At 48.1% G+C, this 17,527-nt stretch overlaps 3 protein-coding genes across 6 annotated transcripts; 1 reads left to right on the top strand and 2 right to left on the bottom strand.

Annotated features, from left to right (window-relative positions):
- Positions 1 to 11: 11 nt before the first annotated feature.
- Positions 12 to 3,010, bottom strand: reeld1 (reeler domain containing 1). The gene is made up of 4 exons (XM_081704945.1): positions 2,949 to 3,010; positions 2,636 to 2,713; positions 2,014 to 2,138; positions 12 to 1,924 (listed from the first exon to the last, which is right to left on the bottom strand). The coding sequence occupies exons 3-4, from the start codon at positions 2,018 to 2,020 to the stop codon at positions 378 to 380; spliced, it is 1,554 nt and encodes a 517-aa protein (XP_081561071.1). The 5' UTR covers positions 2,021 to 2,138; positions 2,636 to 2,713; positions 2,949 to 3,010; the 3' UTR covers positions 12 to 377.
- Positions 3,011 to 3,661: 651 nt separating this feature from the next.
- On the bottom strand, positions 3,662 to 6,776 carry LOC145653030 (uncharacterized). The gene is made up of 6 exons (XM_081704949.1): positions 6,644 to 6,776; positions 5,361 to 5,590; positions 5,214 to 5,266; positions 5,090 to 5,124; positions 4,933 to 5,005; positions 3,662 to 4,810 (listed from the first exon to the last, which is right to left on the bottom strand). Exons 2-6 carry the CDS (start codon positions 5,561 to 5,563, stop codon positions 4,746 to 4,748), a joined length of 429 nt encoding a protein of 142 aa, XP_081561075.1. The 5' UTR covers positions 5,564 to 5,590; positions 6,644 to 6,776; the 3' UTR covers positions 3,662 to 4,745.
- On the top strand, positions 6,180 to 17,018 carry otud4 (OTU deubiquitinase 4). Of its 4 annotated transcripts, none has more exons than XM_035521236.2 (20): positions 6,181 to 6,718; positions 7,819 to 7,902; positions 8,018 to 8,068; positions 8,364 to 8,410; positions 8,549 to 8,621; positions 8,718 to 8,799; positions 8,979 to 9,132; positions 9,503 to 9,557; positions 9,675 to 9,798; positions 11,002 to 11,066; positions 11,182 to 11,282; positions 11,467 to 11,576; positions 11,729 to 11,894; positions 11,975 to 12,086; positions 12,307 to 12,370; positions 13,452 to 13,507; positions 13,676 to 14,738; positions 14,814 to 14,993; positions 15,438 to 15,478; positions 15,751 to 17,018. In XM_035521236.2, the coding sequence occupies exons 1-20, from the start codon at positions 6,575 to 6,577 to the stop codon at positions 16,828 to 16,830; spliced, it is 3,852 nt and encodes a 1,283-aa protein (XP_035377129.2). In that variant the 5' UTR covers positions 6,181 to 6,574; the 3' UTR covers positions 16,831 to 17,018. The 4 variants fall into 4 exon arrangements, with proteins under 4 accessions (XP_081561066.1, XP_035377129.2, XP_081561068.1 ...); XM_081704942.1 differs by having other exon boundaries at positions 9,645 to 9,798; XM_081704940.1 differs by having other exon boundaries at positions 6,180 to 6,718; positions 9,645 to 9,798; positions 13,676 to 14,993.
- Positions 17,019 to 17,527: the final 509 nt, after the last annotated feature.

Genomic DNA, 17,527 nt, shown 5'->3' with positions numbered 1-17,527 from the left:
CTACTCCAAGCTCCCGCCGTAGTTTAGTTATCTAGATCAGTTTAGACACAAAGCTAAGTCTGTACTATGCTTACCATTTATTCACATAAAACATTTATTCACAGTGAATTATTTTGTAACATTTTGTCAGTTTTATTAGCGTCTAATAACTGTTAAGTATAAGGAATTTCCAAAGAAAATTATTTCTACTGATGTTTTTAGGTAGGTTAAAGTGCAGAGTTTACCTGAAATTAAACACTACACCACCACAAACAGTTACAGTTTCTAGGGTAAACACACATGAATCGGGTATTTGTCAAACATATTTCTCAAAGCATGTATGTACTTAGTCCTCAGAGCTTTTGTTTTTTGCTGTGTGTGTGAGGGAGGCATTCGTGCTAGTTCCCAGGCGCTGAGATAAGGTTATACTCCGTCTGAAGCAGCAGGAAGCTATTCTCTCTGATCCTGCGTACCTGCACCAGGTCCCCACACTCCTGCACGTGGATTATGCCTCTGTTGTCATGGTTGCAGTCGCCCAGTGACACGGCGGTGCGTTTGCGGCAGTGCTTCCTCTGCAGGTAGCGCAGGCCCACGGCCACGGCCATCCCCAGAGCGGCGGAGAGGCCCAGCAACAGGCCCAGCTCGGGCGCAATCTGTCTGGGCACGCGGTCCGGCTTCGCCCCCTCTCTGTCTGGAGCTCCAGACGGCTCTCTGGGGTGTTGAGGAGGGTTGTGCCCAGTGGAATCTCCCTCTCTCTGGGAGCGACGGTCAGGGTCGTTCACAGGCAGGAGGGGGTCGGAATGGGAACGTAAGAGGGCCGGAGACCGATCCGAACGGGGAGTTGAAGGAGTGGGCGTGTGGGTCGGAGCAGTTGGTGCCATAGTAGGTGGACATACGGTAGGAGTGTGTGTGCAAGTAGAGGAGAGATCACTGAGGAGTTCATGCTGTAAAGAGTGTGTGGTGTGAGCGGTTAGGACAGATGTCCTGTCTGACTGTGAGTGTGTTGTGAGAGGAGTCGTCGGTGTGGTCCCTGCGGGGGGTGTCTGTCCTGCCTGTATGTGAGACACTGTTGCGATCTCTGTGTTGTAGGGTGTCCGTCTTGTATGAGTGGCCGATGTGTGTACGTGTGCAATCGCACTGTGCGTGTCTGGAGTGGACATATGGTTCTTAAGAGGAGCTTGGGGTCCTGAGTGGGTGGAGAGAAGAGTGGGAGGTCCTGGGTTGGATGTAATCACACCGGGTTCAGTCGGAGGAGGATGAGTTACAGAGGAAGACTGTGGGCGGGGAGAGGTGGGGGAGGGGTCAGCGTTCAGGGGCTCGGGGGAGAGACCTGCGGAACCTGCTCGGAAGTGAGAGAATGTGTGTGTTTTTCCAGATAGTCGTGTGCCAGCAGCACTGTGGTTTAGTGTGCCTACGTGAATGTGTGTTTGCGGTCCAGTGTGCATTGCAGCGTGTCTGGTTGGGGGCAGGTGCTTATCTGGCATGGTGTTTGGGAATGGGTGTATGTGAGTGTGTTTATGTAACCCAGCGTGAGTTGGTGTGTGTCTATGAAGAAGAGTCTTGGAACTGGTGTGTACTCTGAGCTGTGTTTGTGGAGCAGACGTAGATGTAGTGGTGTGTAAGTAGACAGTGGGGCTGGTCTCTGTTTGTGTTGTTAATAAAAGTTGTGTATTGTTTTTTGTGTGTATAGTACGGTTTGTGACGTTGAAGGTCTCTGCGGTGGTGTTTCTAGGGTTATATGTGCTGTGTGATCTATCGTGTGTGAATGCATTTGTATATGGTTGTGTATCAGAGCTTCTGTTCCTCCGTGGTGGTGTGTGTCTATGCTGGGGTGGTAATGTGTGTGTGAGAAAGTTGTTTAGCAGTGTAGGTGTAGTGTTGTTTAAGTGTTGTGTGTTTAGCACAGAAGTGTGTATTTGCATATCTGTGGACTTCGTAAAAAATGCTGTAAGGGAAAACATACAAAGACTTGTCACGGAATGGGATGTGTGTGTGTGTGTGTGTGTGTGTGTGTAAGAGGTAGTGCATTGTTACCTGACATAATCCTAGTGGGCAGAGCACTGCCGTATCCTACACCCTGAATACTACGCAACCCATCATGCACCACGGATGATCGAATCCGAGCCCCGTAGACAAAATAGGAGTAGACCACTGTGATGCTGTAGGGGGGGGAGGGGTGAAGGAACACACTGTACACACAAGATTAGAGCAAACAGGGCTAAACATGTCCCTGTCAGAGAAAAATGAGATCTTACATTTGCATGTGCACACAGGTATACGAGAAAAAGAGCAATAGAGAGTGTGGACATGCTGACTCAGACATCAGAATTCTGTCCAGCCGGGGGAGATGACTAAAACTCTCAGTATTTGTATCAGTAGACATCTGACACCTACGGTAGTTTTATCATGCCTTGCATGAATTCCAGTACAGAACCTGGCTGTTTCTAGGCTAGGTCATTGTGTGTGTGTGTGTGTGTGTGTGTGTGTGTGTGTGTGTGTGTTTCTCACTAAAATCTCAGGTCTCCACTGGGCCGAGAGGGTGCCCTCCAGGTAAAGGAGAGGTTCCTCTTCAGCAGCTTGTCAGAATGTGTGACGGTGTCTCCAGTGGACAAGCAGGAGAGGGTGTGTGTGCCCGGTGGGAGGAGTGTGAACTCACCCCCAACCACATGGTCCTCTGGCACCGAGCGCGCCTGCAGCAGCAAGCCCATGAAAGCTCGAGAACTACGCACGCTCACTGAAATCACACACACACACCACTAAGAGTATTTTTGGCAATAGGTTCACACCAGGGCTAGTGTGTGTAAGAATGTGTTTTATGATGTGTATTATATGGATGGTGTGTGACGGGTGATGTCTGTCTGATTGTTTTGCAGGATGAGATCTGAGTGGTGTGTTTGATGAGGTTTAGGGTATTTTTGGGATGGTTTTGAGTCACAGTGGATGGTGTTTGTGTGAGTGTGTGTACTTACCCATGAGAATGTGTAGCGGCAGGTAAACCGCACGGCTGGCGTGTATGGTTACGGTAGACGGCGTGTGTGTGTACTGTAGATGAGCACCAATGTGACCAGGCTTCATCTCCTCACAGGAATCAGAACTTGCCCCATGTGAAAAGCACACACACCGTGTAGGTCCCCCACTCACCCACACACAAGCCAGTAGCACTGCCTTCATCACCATCACCCGCATGATCCAGTAACCACTGATGAACCGTGTCATCCCGTAACTGTGAATAACCATGCACACTGTCATACATAACTACGAATAACCATACACAGTCATACATGACTGAATAACCATGCACACAGTCATACATAACTACGAATAACCACAGTCATACATGACTGAATAACCATGCACACAGTCATACATGAATACGAATAACCATGCACAGTCATACATGACTGAGAATAACCATGCACACAGTCATACACGACTGCAAAAAACCATGCACAGTCATACATGACCGAATAACCATGTGCACAATTATACTTGACTGAATAACCATGCACACAGTCATACATGACTGTAAATAACCATACACACAGTCATACATGATTGCTTTTTTGTGACAAGATTTTCATCCTACATTTTCAGCCAACCGCAAACCATTATTTTAGGCTACTCACATTTTCATAAATCAGATATCTGATTACATGTAGTAATAAATCTAAAAACAAATAAATGATGTATGTGTACATTTATTAGTGTGAAGTCAGAGTTTACCTCACTCATAACTTACCAACAGTTTAAGAATATTCCCATAATACAAACATTTTGAGACGTGTTAGACCCGGGATCAATTGTTATTGTACATTAATAAGAATGTCCCAGAAAGCCTTTTTTTAAAAATCTTGTCTGAAGAAATGAAAGCTCATGCACTCACCTCAGAGGCAAAGCTGCATCTCTAGCCTGGAAGCAGAGAAAATGAGACCTCCATCGGAGACCCCCACCTCTCTCATTCTTTTCATCTCTCTCTCTCTCTCACCCCCCCCCCCCCCCCCTCTCATCCAGGATCTGTAACAGCTGCTGGACAGGAACCATATTCTCTTCTGTCAACCACCCACTAATTCCTTTATTTATTTTAAATAAGGTATTTATTAGCTTTTAAAAGATTGTGAGAAAATAAAGAATGTGATAATAAAGATTCATGTTTAAATAACCCAGTTGAAACCTTAATAAATGAATACATTTTAAAAGTACAAGTTTAAAAGTTTGTGTGAATCAACGCAAAGTTGGTCTTATGTAATTCGGTTACAATACAGTGGGAGTCATACATGATCGGCGGCAATGTTTAATATTGTTCTACTATAATGAGTTAGGCATTTGCTCATCAAAATCAATTATCAGAAAGGAAACAGTCTCTGTTTCTATCAAACAGTTCATGATTAAAGCCCATTCAATTCTCTGAGTTCCTTCAGTTTGCCCTTTCTAAAACAGCCAGAAGCAATTATGTCATATCCTTCAAACACTGTCACATTAGGATTGTACTTTTTTTTTCAGGAAGCTATTGCGTGTTAGGCTTCTAAGAAACATATAGGCTAATTGTGTCTTTTTAAAATGAACTAATTTAAGAAGAACTGCAGTATGCATTTATTTTTGTTTTTTTTCTCTCCGCTACAACACTTATGAATGATCAGTGATACTGAATGAGTAACCCCACCTAACACTAAAGCCAGTCCCTCCTTACACTCACACCTACACACACAGCCAGGCCAGAGAGCGAGGACGGCACGGGGCAGTTCTTTATTCTCTGGATGTTTCTGACTCTATACAGAAGGCTTCTGCATCTGATTGGGCAGGCTCCTCATCATCCTCTCCAGAATGCCCACATCTGGACACACACGGGAACACAGGTTCAACATCAGTCATGTTGTGCAACAAAAATATGAGAGAGAGAGAGAGAGAGAGAGAGAGAGAGAGAGAGAGAGAGAGAGAGAGAGAGAGAGAGATTACCTTTCTCTGATGCACCTCTCAGCCAGTGTGTGACAGCTGGTTGGCAGGGTGGCAGGACGTAGGTCAGTAATGCCTGTTAGTCAAAAAACACAACCTCAAGTTCAATATAGTTATAATGCATATGTAGCACTGAGTGATTCATATACTGGCTCTTTACCTGATAGAGATAACTGTTATCCCTGGGACATGGTCCTATATTGTTGGCAGAGAAATATATTCATTGAAGATGCACGGACGTTAGACGCTGTGTTAAAATGTAGTTAGCCATGTAAACATTGTACCTCCCACAGAAGGCTGTGGCTGTCGGCGCACAGTAGTGCTCTCATGGATTGGACTGGGGGAAAAAAAGTTACACGATATTTAAACCAGTTCATTACGGATAAAGTTTAAAAAAAAAAAAAAGATATCTGGGAGCCAACATCATTCACCGTGTCGGATGGGGTCGGTGTCTCCGTGTGGGAGAGGAGGGTCTCGCGCGGCTAGCTGCGGGCCCGTGCAGCACTTTGAGCCCGTGCTCTCCGGTGTAGGTGGTCGCGCGCCTTTCCCGCTCGAGCGCCTCTCTTTCCCAGATCAGCCGAGCGAACTCGCGGACGCGCTTATAGTCGAGCCGGTCCGGACCGGCAGCGCCCATAGCGGACGATATCCGTCCACGGCACACCTGCGGAAAGGTGACAGAACGCTGTCTCCGGAACGGGATTTGTTGGTGGCGTTCTTGTTGCTCGGCAACAGAGAAACGACCGCGGTGGAGACGTTTTTGGTCGCTATGCAAACTTCAGCTACAAGTCTGCACTATGATTGTTTTGTCTGTTTGCTTTTTGTTTACATTATTTGCTGTTCCACAGGCTCTATAACCTAGCTTACATCTGCAGTGTGGCGTGTGTTTATTTTTTCCTTTTCAATGCTGTTATAAAATTGTGATCCGTCACAACTTTGATCCACTTTGATCCATATTAGATTTTTTGCCTTTCCTAATATTGTTTGATGCGATTTCCTATGTAGGTCTATATCGCCTCTTTAATAAACAGGCTGAATATATCACATACAACGTTAGTGCCAATATTTCCAAACCATGCAAAATACCTAGATTAAAGTTATATGTTTCAAATACCCAGATTAAAGATTTGTACATTTAACAAATTTGATAACTTTGCCACAGATGCAACTTGGGGCTTGTAGTTATGTCTTCGGCTTCCGGAGTTTCTCGTCCGACCGTAACATGGACTAACTACATGTCCCAGTAACCACAGCAGCGCTTCAGCCTCCTGTCAAACACGAATCGAAAGCGCAGATCAGCTAGTTTTGTTTCTAACTCTGGGAAGTGGGGTTTAGTATTAGGGGTGTTGCAGACTGTGTGCCAGCGCTGTTGGCTGCTGTTCGTTTCATTGTCAAGAGTTTGTTTGCGGTTGCGCGACTTTCGGTCACTCTTAAACTGGGATGGATGAAACTTTCAGTAACTAGACGCGCTTCTCCGAAAATGAAAGCGAGTGTTGGGATGCTCGGCTAATTTTCCTCAGCCGTCCGTCCGTGTGGCTCTGTCTCCCTGTTCGACCTTGTGAGCCTCTGGGCCAGAATGTAGTTTTAACAAACCCCCGCCCCTGTCATCTTAAAACCGTGTAAAGGTTGTTGGCGAAGCCAGCCGAGCATGGAAGCTCACGAAGGAAACATGCAGGCAAACGACGACAAAGGGCTGGAGAAACTTATGGATGAGTACCTCAGGACGTGCGGGTTCTTCAGAAGAAAGATAGCCAAGGATGGCTCTTGTTTGTTCAGAGCAGTTGCCGAGCAGGTGAGTTAGTTGGGTATTTCTCGTCCTATTCTGTTTTGCTGCAGTAAAGTCGAGCCATGATGTCGGTGAACTGTTTAAATCGGCTCGCCCGCTTATTAACGCGTGCGCGAGCTACCATTTAAAAACTGTTTAGCTAACCTAGCTAACCTGGCTAGTATACAGAAGTCTTGTGTGTATTTCGACTGACTGTGATCTTGCCATCACAGGCATAGCAAACGCCGTGATACTATCCTGGGCTACGGATTATTTTTAGCTGATCAACTTTTTTTCCCTGCGACGTCAGTCAGCATGACTGGCAAATTAGCCAGCTATCTTATTAGCGACGAATGCTATCTAGCGATCCGGTTGCTAGGTAGCTAACCCAAGACGGCTAACCTAGTATAGCTAGATAACACTTCAGCTAACCTGCCGTGTGAGCAGCATCTAATGATTTAAAATAGCTGGCTATTTTTGAAATTAAATGTAAGGCCAGCGTCTAAAGGAGTTATGAATATTGTGAATGAATATATTTTGAATGCTTATCTAAGTTCGTGGTTGCGAACTGACAATTTCGGCCTTTCCGGGTGGGGAAAAGTGCAAGTTTAAATGAACTTCAGATGCACGTTATTCCATAGACGAGTGTAGAAATGCAGTTATTTAAGATTCCGATGGTGGAAAACCAGGGTTTACGTTCCAGTGTAACTTTCCGACGCTAATCTCCTCACACGGAGTAATGGAAATACGCAGTTGGGGATGTATCGTCCCGTTCGTGGCAGAACGATACAAAATGAGGGTGGGGGTGACCACGTGATTGTCCTATATGCGTGTATTCACCATGAAAATCAGATTACATATGATGATCATGCACATTAATTGTGGCCATAGTTGTCAAATACCAAAATTGGCTTTGCTTTCTCCCTCAACCTCTTTTATTTCCTTAATTTGTTTCCCCCTTATTTTCTTTAGTTTGAAGTGCCATTCATGTGAGACCTGTATTGGACCACATGACTCTGTACACACCCAACTGTGCCATGTGACAAAACAGATGACTGGGTTCAAAGTTTCTCCAGCTGAATTCCTGTCTCCTGCCTCTTGCTCTGGTTTCTCTGTGTTCCCTCCAGGTGCTGCACTGCCAGGGCCTGCACATGAAGGTCCGGGCCGAGTGCGTGAAATACCTCCGGCAGGAGAGGAACTTGTATGAGTCGGTGTGTGAACTTGCAGTGCTTCTCACAGCGAATGCGTTCATTAGCTCTCTTCACTTGTCCTCTAATTTGGGTATAACCGAGTGAGCCTTACGCTGTTTATTTTTTTGTGTGGTAGTTCGTTGAAGGGGACTTTGAGGAATACTTGCAAAGGCTTCAAGACCCTCAGGTAAGAGGACAAATGAACCCTGCCCTGTGGTGACTCGCTCCTCAGAGTGCCATGTGACTCGCCGTGCAGACGTGTCGCTACCATTTCCTTCACTCTGGGTGTCTCATGTTTAAATGCTTCATTAGAATGCTGTAACGCTACCAGAACATTTGCTAGGTAACCTTTGTTTGCAGACTGGGTTTGTTTTTTTTGTTTGTTTTTTTTCAAAAGCAATATAAAATTGCAAAAATCAGTAAACATTTCAATATAAGGATTAATATGTTCTTTTCTCTTTTTCTTTCTGTTTCATCTTTAGAGCTGGGTTGGACAGGTGGAGATAACCGCTTTATCTGTCCTTTATAAGTAAGAATATTTCACACTAAATGCTTTGTCTGTAGTTCAGTCAGTTGGCTTAGAATTTGATATTCCATTAATAGATTGTGTTAAAATCATTGTAACACCTGCTGTCTTGCCGTGATTGCTAATGGGTGCTACCTCCAGTCGTGATTTCATCATCTACCAGCAGCCTGGGGAGCCCCCAGTGAACATCACGGAGAATGGCTACCCTGATAAGGTTTGAACACACACATCCAGGCCATCTGGGACATATGAAAAGCTCCTTGCTGAACGTGCCGCTTAATTAGTTAATCTGTCCTACCTTCCTTCCCAGGTGCGACTCTGCTTCCTTAATGGGAACCATTATGACAGTGTTTACCCACTATCTTACACCACAAATGCTGCTTTTTGCCAATGTGAGTCCTGTGTTTAGTTAATGTTTATGATGGAAATTGCCAATCATGGCCACAAGGAGAATGTGTAGTTGTTTGTTGATTGTATGTGGATGATGAGTAGTTTTGTTTAATAAAAAGGCAAGGGACAGAACGTCTGTCACTAACTCCTGCTCTTTCTCAAGATGTGTTTGTTTTTTCAGCCATCCTTTATGAGCTCCTGTACGAAAAGGTCTTTCACGTGGACCAGAGTGTGTTGGCGGCGAACATGAGGAGTTCAAAAGTGAGAGATGCTGCCGAGGTTGAGGAGAGCAGGAGCAGCGACGAGTCTGACCTGGATGATGGAGACAACTTCTGGTGAGCCTGCCTCCATTTCCCACCGAGACCACCTCCCTGCCTGTCCGGCGTGTTCGTTCAGTCGCTGATGGTCCACACACTTACTTTTTTTCTCCGAGTGGAGACGACACAGGAGGTTTTGGCCTAGCATGGGAGTTCCACAGGTCTGCCGGTTGCACCGCGCCCCTTTCATTGGTTCTGCGAATGCTGCTGGGTAGTTCGTGCTGTAAACGCCAAGCCTTCTCTTTAGAGAGAACTGCACGGTCTCGTCTCGGGCTTCCGATTGTTTGACTGTGCAGCGTTTTGTGTACATGTGCCTGCACATGCATTCCTGTGCCTTTGTGCATGCATTTTTTAAACGTATACGGTACTGTGATTGTTTTGTCATTAGGTCCAGTGAAGTTACTGGCAGGATAAACAATGTGAACAGAAGAGCACCTTATAAGGTAGAAGCACAAGTGCGCATGCATTGATGCTGCGCTCACCTGTATTTCTAAGATATTCCCAGTGAATCTGTCATTTTGTGTTTCCAGTTAGACACTGACTTGCACTTTGTGTGTCAGGGTCGTGGGAGGGGCCATGCCCGAGGAGGAGGGCGTGGCTATTTGCCTACTAAGGTCCAGCACTCCTTGAACCCCACCTATTTCAGGAATGTGGAGTATGATGTGTGGTTGCGGTCAAAAAAAGGTACCTTGTTCCTCCTTGCCCTTGCTGCCTGAACCACGTATATTATTCATTTTACTCACACACTGTTGACATGAACAAAAAGCTATCAAATGTCAGTGCAACAATAAAAAAAATAAAATAAACTTTGTAATCGTCGCTCTGCAAATCCTACATATGTAGCAGTGAGCTGCGTTTGAGCAAAACGTTCTAGCACAGTGACGTGGACCTCTCAACTGTTCCAAGCTGTCTAGAAGCCTTGAAGCCTTATTCTAGTATGCACGGTGTGCAGCGAGTGACGGAGGCTGAGGGCAGAAGCCACACCGGGCCTCAAACCCAGGTCTTGCAGGCAATAAACGTGAGCTCTGACCACCGCACCAGAGAGTCAGCTCTCTGGCACGGGTTTTGGAAAGGCAAGAATGCTGAGCTGAATAACTGTGATGCAGCCTGAAGCTACATCACACGTGCTCCACGTGCTTGGGGAAGACCTAAGTGCTCCAATCAAAGGCTTTCTCCTTTGGGTTTGATTCGTGGCTGTTGTAAGAATGAATCACCTGCTGTACATTACTCAGTGTTCAATCCAAGTCTGTTCAACCAGTTCTACCAGCCAAACTCATCCAGCTTACTATGAGGTTTTTAATCCATATCATCCAGAAAGCCATTACACATGCACCGCTGGGTGGGGGTTAAGGGGTCGCGCGTCCGCGCGCCGTTGGGTGGGGGTTAAGGGGTCGCGCGTCCGCGCGCCGTTGGGTGGGGGTTAAGGGGTCGCGCGTCCGCGCGCCGTTGGGTGGGGGTTAAGGGGTCGCGCGTCCCCGCGCCATTGGGTGGGGGTTAAGGGGTCGCGCGTCCCCGCGCCGTTGGGTGGGGGTTAAGGGGTCGCGCGTCCCCGCGCCGTTGGGTGGGGGTTAAGGGGTCGCGCGTCCCCGCGCCGTTGGGTGGGGGTTAAGGGGTCGCGCGTCAGCGCGCCGTTGGGTGGCGGTTAAGGGGTCGCGCGTCAGCGCGCCGTTGGGTGGCGGTTAAGGGGTCGCGCGTCCGCGCACCGTTGGGTGGCGGTTAAGGGGTCGCGCGTCCGCGCGCCGTTGGGTGGAGGTTAAGGGGTCGAGCGTCCCTGCGCCGTTGGGTGGGGGTTAAGGGGTCGTGCGTCCTTCAGCAGTGCTCATGTTGGCATCGCTACCATCCAGGGTGCCAGGGCCTGATGTGCTGAGCTTTCTCTCTTCCTCACAGCTCAGCAGAGGAGGGACTTCTGCATGGCAGCAGGCATGCACTACACAGCAGGAGACAAGTGCCAGGTGTGTGTGTGTGTGTGTGTGTGTGGGGGTGTGTGTGTGTGTGTGTGTGTGCGCCGTTATTGTAGTTTTGCATGTGTATAATTTTGCTTGGTCCATTTGGGTTTGTTTCTCTCAGGCGCGCGTGAGGAATGACAGTCGTTACTACAGTGCCTACATTCAGGATGTCAGCCCTGATGATGGACCTGTTACGGTCTTCATTGAGGAGCTCGGAGAGAAGTACGCGTGTGTGTGCGTGTGTGTGTGTGCGTGCTTGCGTGCGAGTGTGTGAGTAATGGGTCTCCACAGGCTCGGACCTGCACTCGGTGTCAAGAATGCTCCTAATTTTACCTTATTGATGCACATCATGTAAAAAACTATGTTGTATGTTCACTTTTGACTTTTCGTGTGTGTGTGTGTATAGACACATCATTCCCCTTTGGAATCTACGTACTCCTTCAGAAGAGTCCTGGTGTACGGTGACTGATAAGGCCAAGAGACACACTGTATCCAATGGCAACGCACCCACAAATGGTATCAGTTGTCTTCCCTTTATAGATTTTGTCTCCGTGTCTCTCTCTACCTCTCTCTCTTTTGGTCTCTTTACTAGACAACAAAGCAGTCCCCCCACACAAACACACACACACACACAGTGTTGAATTGTTCCACTGTGTTTGTAACACTAGAGTGGGAAACGAAAGGCGGGAGGAAGCCAGTTCGTTCCGTGTCGATTCCACACACTCCCCTGGCGACTGCAGGCTCCGCCCCTGGCAACCGCGTGCAGAAGCAGAATTCTTGGCCCCCACAAGCCACTGCAGAAGCCCGTCCACTTGGAAGGAACGCCAGTGGCAGGTCAGTTAGCTGGCTTTTATGCACGTGCGCACGCACACACTCAGTGCTGATTTGAGACGTTCTCTTCGCTGTGCGAGTAGGAAGGTGGATCAGGGCATCGCTGTGTTGTCACACATGGAGGAGGAGCACGCCCTGCTGGACCTTCTGCAAAAAGATGAGAACAATTTCCCAACCCTGGAAGCTAGTGCACAGGTAACGCCCATACACTGCAACACTCACTGCGAGACGCTGCACTGTGGAGGGGGAGACTCGACAGAACTGTATGTGAAGCAGAACTGCATTGAAGTTTTATTATACTGGGTTGTGCTGTAGTAATAGGTGTTTTCACACTGGCATGGTGGTAAGTGTGTGTGTGTGTGTGTGTGTGTGTGTGTGTGTGTGTGGGTGTGTGTGTGGGTGTGTGCGCACGCAGGCTGCTTGCAGTGAGGGAGGTAAAAGGGTTGAGAAGAAAGGCTCACGGAAGAAGGCCGACGCAGGTGGGTTAAGGCGGGCAGTAAGACATTAAACTGCCAGAGGTACAAATAAATACTGGAAACACTGAGTTTACACTGATGCACCCTAAATCATCTCAAAGAACATAAAAGCTGAAACTCCAAAAAAAAAAAAAAAGACACAAACAAACAAACAAACAAAGAAAAGTCACACAGGTTGAATCAGATGGCATGTGACCTGTCTGTCTGATTACAGACTGCAAAATGGATCACCAAGCAGGCAATTTGACTTTATTTTTACTGTCAGGTTATCCATTTAGTATTCAATATCTGATAATCCTCTCCAAGTTGCTGTGATAGAAATAGCAGGATGAACCTCTGACCAGCTCCATAAGACTATGAAATGTGCTCATGCAACACAGATTTCCAACGTCAAGTGCCCAGTTTAATCAACTGTCAGTATAGACCCCAAAGTATTTCTAAGAGCTACACTGAGTAACAGACCTGTTAATCAAAACTGCTACAGCACCGGAGTCAGATGACATTTCCTGCGTCCTGTTTACATTTAAATCACACATTTAACAAAACATTCATTTTCTGCAAGATAAGAAGATAGGCCACTGTCTTTAGATGGCACCACAGTTCTGGGTGTACTGCATAAACACCTGATGACCGTTCTCCAGATGGCTGCTGGTTTGGCTGTTTGTGTGTAATGAGAGGAAGAGAATAACCCAATGCAGCCCTGGGGAACCCCTGTACCTGCTGCTTATAATGATGATGATGATGATGATGATGTGTATTTATATAGCGCTTTTCAAGGACCCAAAGATGCTTGCTACAGTAGTCTTGGTTCTGGCAAGGTTTTATTACTCGTCTCATACTGTAGACGGTTAGTTAAAAAAGCAAAATATAATTGAACAATAACCAGATTACCTCCGCATCAGTTTTAGATTTGCATATGTATATGTCAGCATAGTTTAACGGTTTATCTCTTCTCATAGTATCCCTGTGGAGATCAAACCAGTTTTCCAAGGTCTCATATAATGTTTACGATCAGCCAGGCATTTTGCTTTTTGTTAAGTGGGAATAGCTTTGAGTTTGTTGTTTGTTTATTTATTTCTTTCAGAAATGAAAGAAGCATCTCCGAGGTCTTCTCAGAAAGCAGACAGGGGAAACCATGGCGTGAGTGTCACCTGGTTCTCTTTCCTACAGGAACTATCCAATCTGTTAATACTGCTGTGTTTTGTGCATCCTGATTGGCTGAGGGACTTGACGAATGAGATTGTGAAGTGTTGAGTGCTTTTGCACCGGTACTGTTCTCCAGCCTCTTTACACTCTGATGTCTTGTAGAAGAAGAGCTGTGTGGAACAAGATCAGAGGATCTGCCCGCCCCTCGGTGACAAACCCAGCCCTTCACCCCCCTCCGCTGCCTCGCCTGCACCTTCTACCCCCAAGGCCAATAAACCCACCCCTGCCATCCCTGCAGCTGCCGCTGCCCGGTCTCGATCCACCCCCGTTCCGTCTACAGCGGCCCCCGCATCTATTCAAACGACCCCCACGCAGGCTCAGACTTCCCCTCTTGTGGCTAAAACAACAACAACAACCCCTGTCCGGTCACAAATTGCCCCTGCTACCCCTGTCACATCTGCACCTACTACTGTTTCTCTAAACACCTCCACCCGGAGGGTGAACCCCGTGTCCACACCTCCAGCCTCCGTTACCCCTAACTCCTCTGAAACAGCATCTCTGCCTTCAGCTCCATCCGCCCCTGCTGTAAGGCCCACCGCTCCAGAAACTGCCCCTGTGTCTGACCTCTCTCCATCCCTATCTGCCCCAGTCACCACCACCACCACTTCAGTTTCTACTGCAGCAGTTCCTCACCCAGTCTCTGCACCTGCCCCTCCAACCGCTCCCGTACCGGCCCATGTGACGGCTCAGGGTCCTGAAACTAACCTTGTTGGCTCTCAGGGTGCCCCAGGACCTGGCCCCGTCATGGTACCTCCCACTGACCCCCCTCACGAGCCCCTTGCCGTACCTGTCTTTGAAGTGCCTGCCGGAATGCCCACGCATGCCCCTGACCTCCCTACTGCCTCCGGTACCCCTCCCACTACTGTTTCAGCCCCCACCCTCTCCCCTCACACAACCCCGCCTACCGTACCCTCTCACTCCATTACCTCTACTGACCCAGCTAACCTCCCATCTGCCCCAGCTGTTGCCCCCTTCCATCCTGTGGGGCTCGGGGCTTTCCCTGGCATGCAGCCTCCGTTCCCTCCCTACCCGCCACCGGTGCACCCTCCCACGTCGGGCGCCATGCCAACCCCGCCTCCCGCCATGTCGTCTGGGCAGACTCCACCTTTCTCCCACCCACCGGAGCCACGCCTGTACGAGGCCGCCGCCCCCTCCCTGGTCACAGGTGCGCGCCCGTCTTTGTTCCTCCTGTTCTTCGCGGCACCAACAGACCCCTTAAATCCCATCGTTGCTCCCGCAGGCGTGGGACCCGTGGCAGTGCCGGAGTTCCAGGCGCACTCGGCGGCCTCGCCCCTCCGGCACGCCTTCTCCCTTCTCAGCCAGGACCCCCTCTATCCCGGCTTCCCCCAGAGCGACAAAGACGACGCCGTCCTCCCGCCCCCTTTCTCCCTCCATCGAACTGGAAAAGACCTGCCGAAAGGTACAGGCCTCCGCTGGCTAGGGCTGGACGATACGGACCGAGAGATTTTTATTGCGATTTAAATTGCTACGAATTGCGATATGCTGCGCGGTATATTAAAATACAGACTGTGACCTGTCCAATGTGATTTTAAATGCGTTTCAAAAACACCCGCAGAACTCTAGCATGGAACGACTGAGGTCAGGTTACTCGACGCAGTTTAAAAAAAGGAAAGCGTTCCCATATCTATAATGCAGCGTTCTGTGACTAAATGCTGGTTATGCCTGAATTGCGTTAGTGATTAAAAAGTGAAACATTATGCCACCCTGCTGTTGAGCGCTGAGGGAAAACAGCGTAGTCACAGTGCTGACCTTCAGTCAAAACAAATGCCCAGATACATGATGAAATTTGGCTTTTTTACTATTGAAATGTTTGTCTGTAAAACATCGTTTCCATCATTTCCAGATATGAATGTCCTCCGGTGGTTCTTTAACCTTGGGGTCAAGGTAAGGGCTGATTTTCATTTAATAGCTGATTTATGTGCAAGGTTTCTTGTCATTTCAGTTAAAGTACTTTTCATAATTTCTTTGTTTGTTTTTTTTTGTGGTTTCTGCAAGTTTCTGGCAAGAAAAACTTATTGGATTTTTTTAAATTTTCTGAACATGTTACCATCTGTTGGCTTTTGTGTTATGTTTTTGTTTTGTTTTTTTATCCCTTCACATCAGAAATATTTTGAAGAATTGCCACCTTTTCGTGTTTGTTCTTGTTTCATCACCAGGCGTACACAAACCAGTTGTGGCCTCCAGTCACCTATCTGACACCACTGACTCAAGCCTACCACATGCAGCCCAACGCCCTGCCTTCATGGCATCCAGACCAGAACCCAGCCTCCCTGACACACGTGAGCCCCGCCCCTAACCACAACCTCATGGGGCCGCCAGTCGGAGCAGGCGGTGGCCCTGTTAATCATTTTGAGGTAAGGGGCATGACCCCGGGCCCTCCTCCAGTGGAAGTTGGTGGTTACAGTAGACACCCCCATTCAGTGCCCATGCCGATGACCCCTCGGCCAGCTGTGCCTTGGTCCGCTGCCCATCCTCCACATGTCTTTCAGGGGGTGTACTCTCTTCCTCCTCCTGGTTCGGTCCCGTACTCTGAGGCTTATGCCCCTACCTCTGTAGGGCACCAGAGACTCCCCATTCCGCCCCCCCTGCATCGCAGGATTGATATCGCTGTGGCAACAGGTCCCTTGGTGACGGAGAGAGGTGAAGGGGACGGCCAGAGGTCGATGACTCCGCAGACGGAGAAGCACACTTGGTCAGGCAGAAGCCATCTGCATCCAGGGGGTGGAGACGTCAAGCCTGCCGCCGTCCCTGTCGCCCTGCCTCCCGCGGAGCCGCAGCACGATGCCGGAGCCTGTGCCATTGCTCAGGCAGTCCTTATCGGTGGAGCGACAGGCGAAGCTGCAGAGCTGACCAAATTGGCCAACGGAAACGCAAAGGAGGACGAAGTCACTAAAAGCTTTCAGGGTGGAGCCTCCGGAGAGATGGTCTCCACCCTCACCCTGCCTTGCTCTGCCACGGACAACTGGGAGGCGGAGGAGGCCGAGTATGGTGACCCAGATCTGAGGAGCGGGCGGCTGTATTACAGTCAGTCTTACAAGTCGGGAGGGAGGCGTGGCCATGAAGACAGAGGTGGGTTCAGAGGCGGGGGCTTCCGTGGCCGGAGCAGACAGCACAATCAGTCCGTTTACCACAGAGCTTATCGGGGGCGGTGGAGGGGGCGGGGCTACGTTCAGTACTCTAACACCAGGGAGGCGGGTTACAGAGGTGGGCAGTTCGCACCGTCACCTGAAACCTGATGTGCAGTTTGTTGTTTGACATGTTTTTAATTCTCTTGGTGGTTTGTTTGTTTTAAGATGGTTTTTGTTGCTGTTCTTCCTTTTTTTTTCATCCTTTTAACTTTTTCCTCTGCTGTGTACTGAGAAACTTTAATCCATTCATCCTGTATGTTTGCATGTGTAATAAATGTAATAAAAGTTTGAACTTTTGAAGGCTAAGGCCATGATTCTTGATCCAAATCGGACAAAAAACAGACTGAATCTCTAATTTACAAGTCATTCAGCGAACAACATTAAATGCACTTGTAAGTACAAGATGTTTGGCTCCAGGTCCCATTTTACAGTGAATGCTATAGAATAGAAGTCCTCAGCTCAAACCTTCAAATCCAAATCCAGTCCTTCATTTTGTATTCACTGGTAAATATTTCCTGTCAAAGAGCACAGTTCGCAGTCCCTGCAGTTCAGGTACTATACATTTTCCATCCTTCCTTTATACAAGTCACATGACACAAATGCAGTCAGTTCCATTAACTATTTTGCATAATCTTGAGTGATAAAATCTAGGACCAGAAATGAGTTTTGTATGACTTGTATGGAACGCTTTTGTGCAATTGTCATTTACTGTACGACTTTTGTCATTGTGTAAGATTTTCTCCACCTTTTTTCTGTTCAATACCTGCTACATCCTGCCCTGGAGCTCAGAGACACGTGTTGGAAC

This window comes from Electrophorus electricus, chromosome 21 (assembly GCF_041902795.1).
Source record: "Electrophorus electricus isolate QZ-2024a chromosome 21, ASM4190279v1, whole genome shotgun sequence".
Taxonomy (NCBI): domain Eukaryota; kingdom Metazoa; phylum Chordata; class Actinopteri; order Gymnotiformes; family Gymnotidae; genus Electrophorus; species Electrophorus electricus.
The sequence above is the reverse complement of the archived record's forward strand: the minus strand, read 5'-3'. Positions and strand labels throughout refer to the sequence as shown.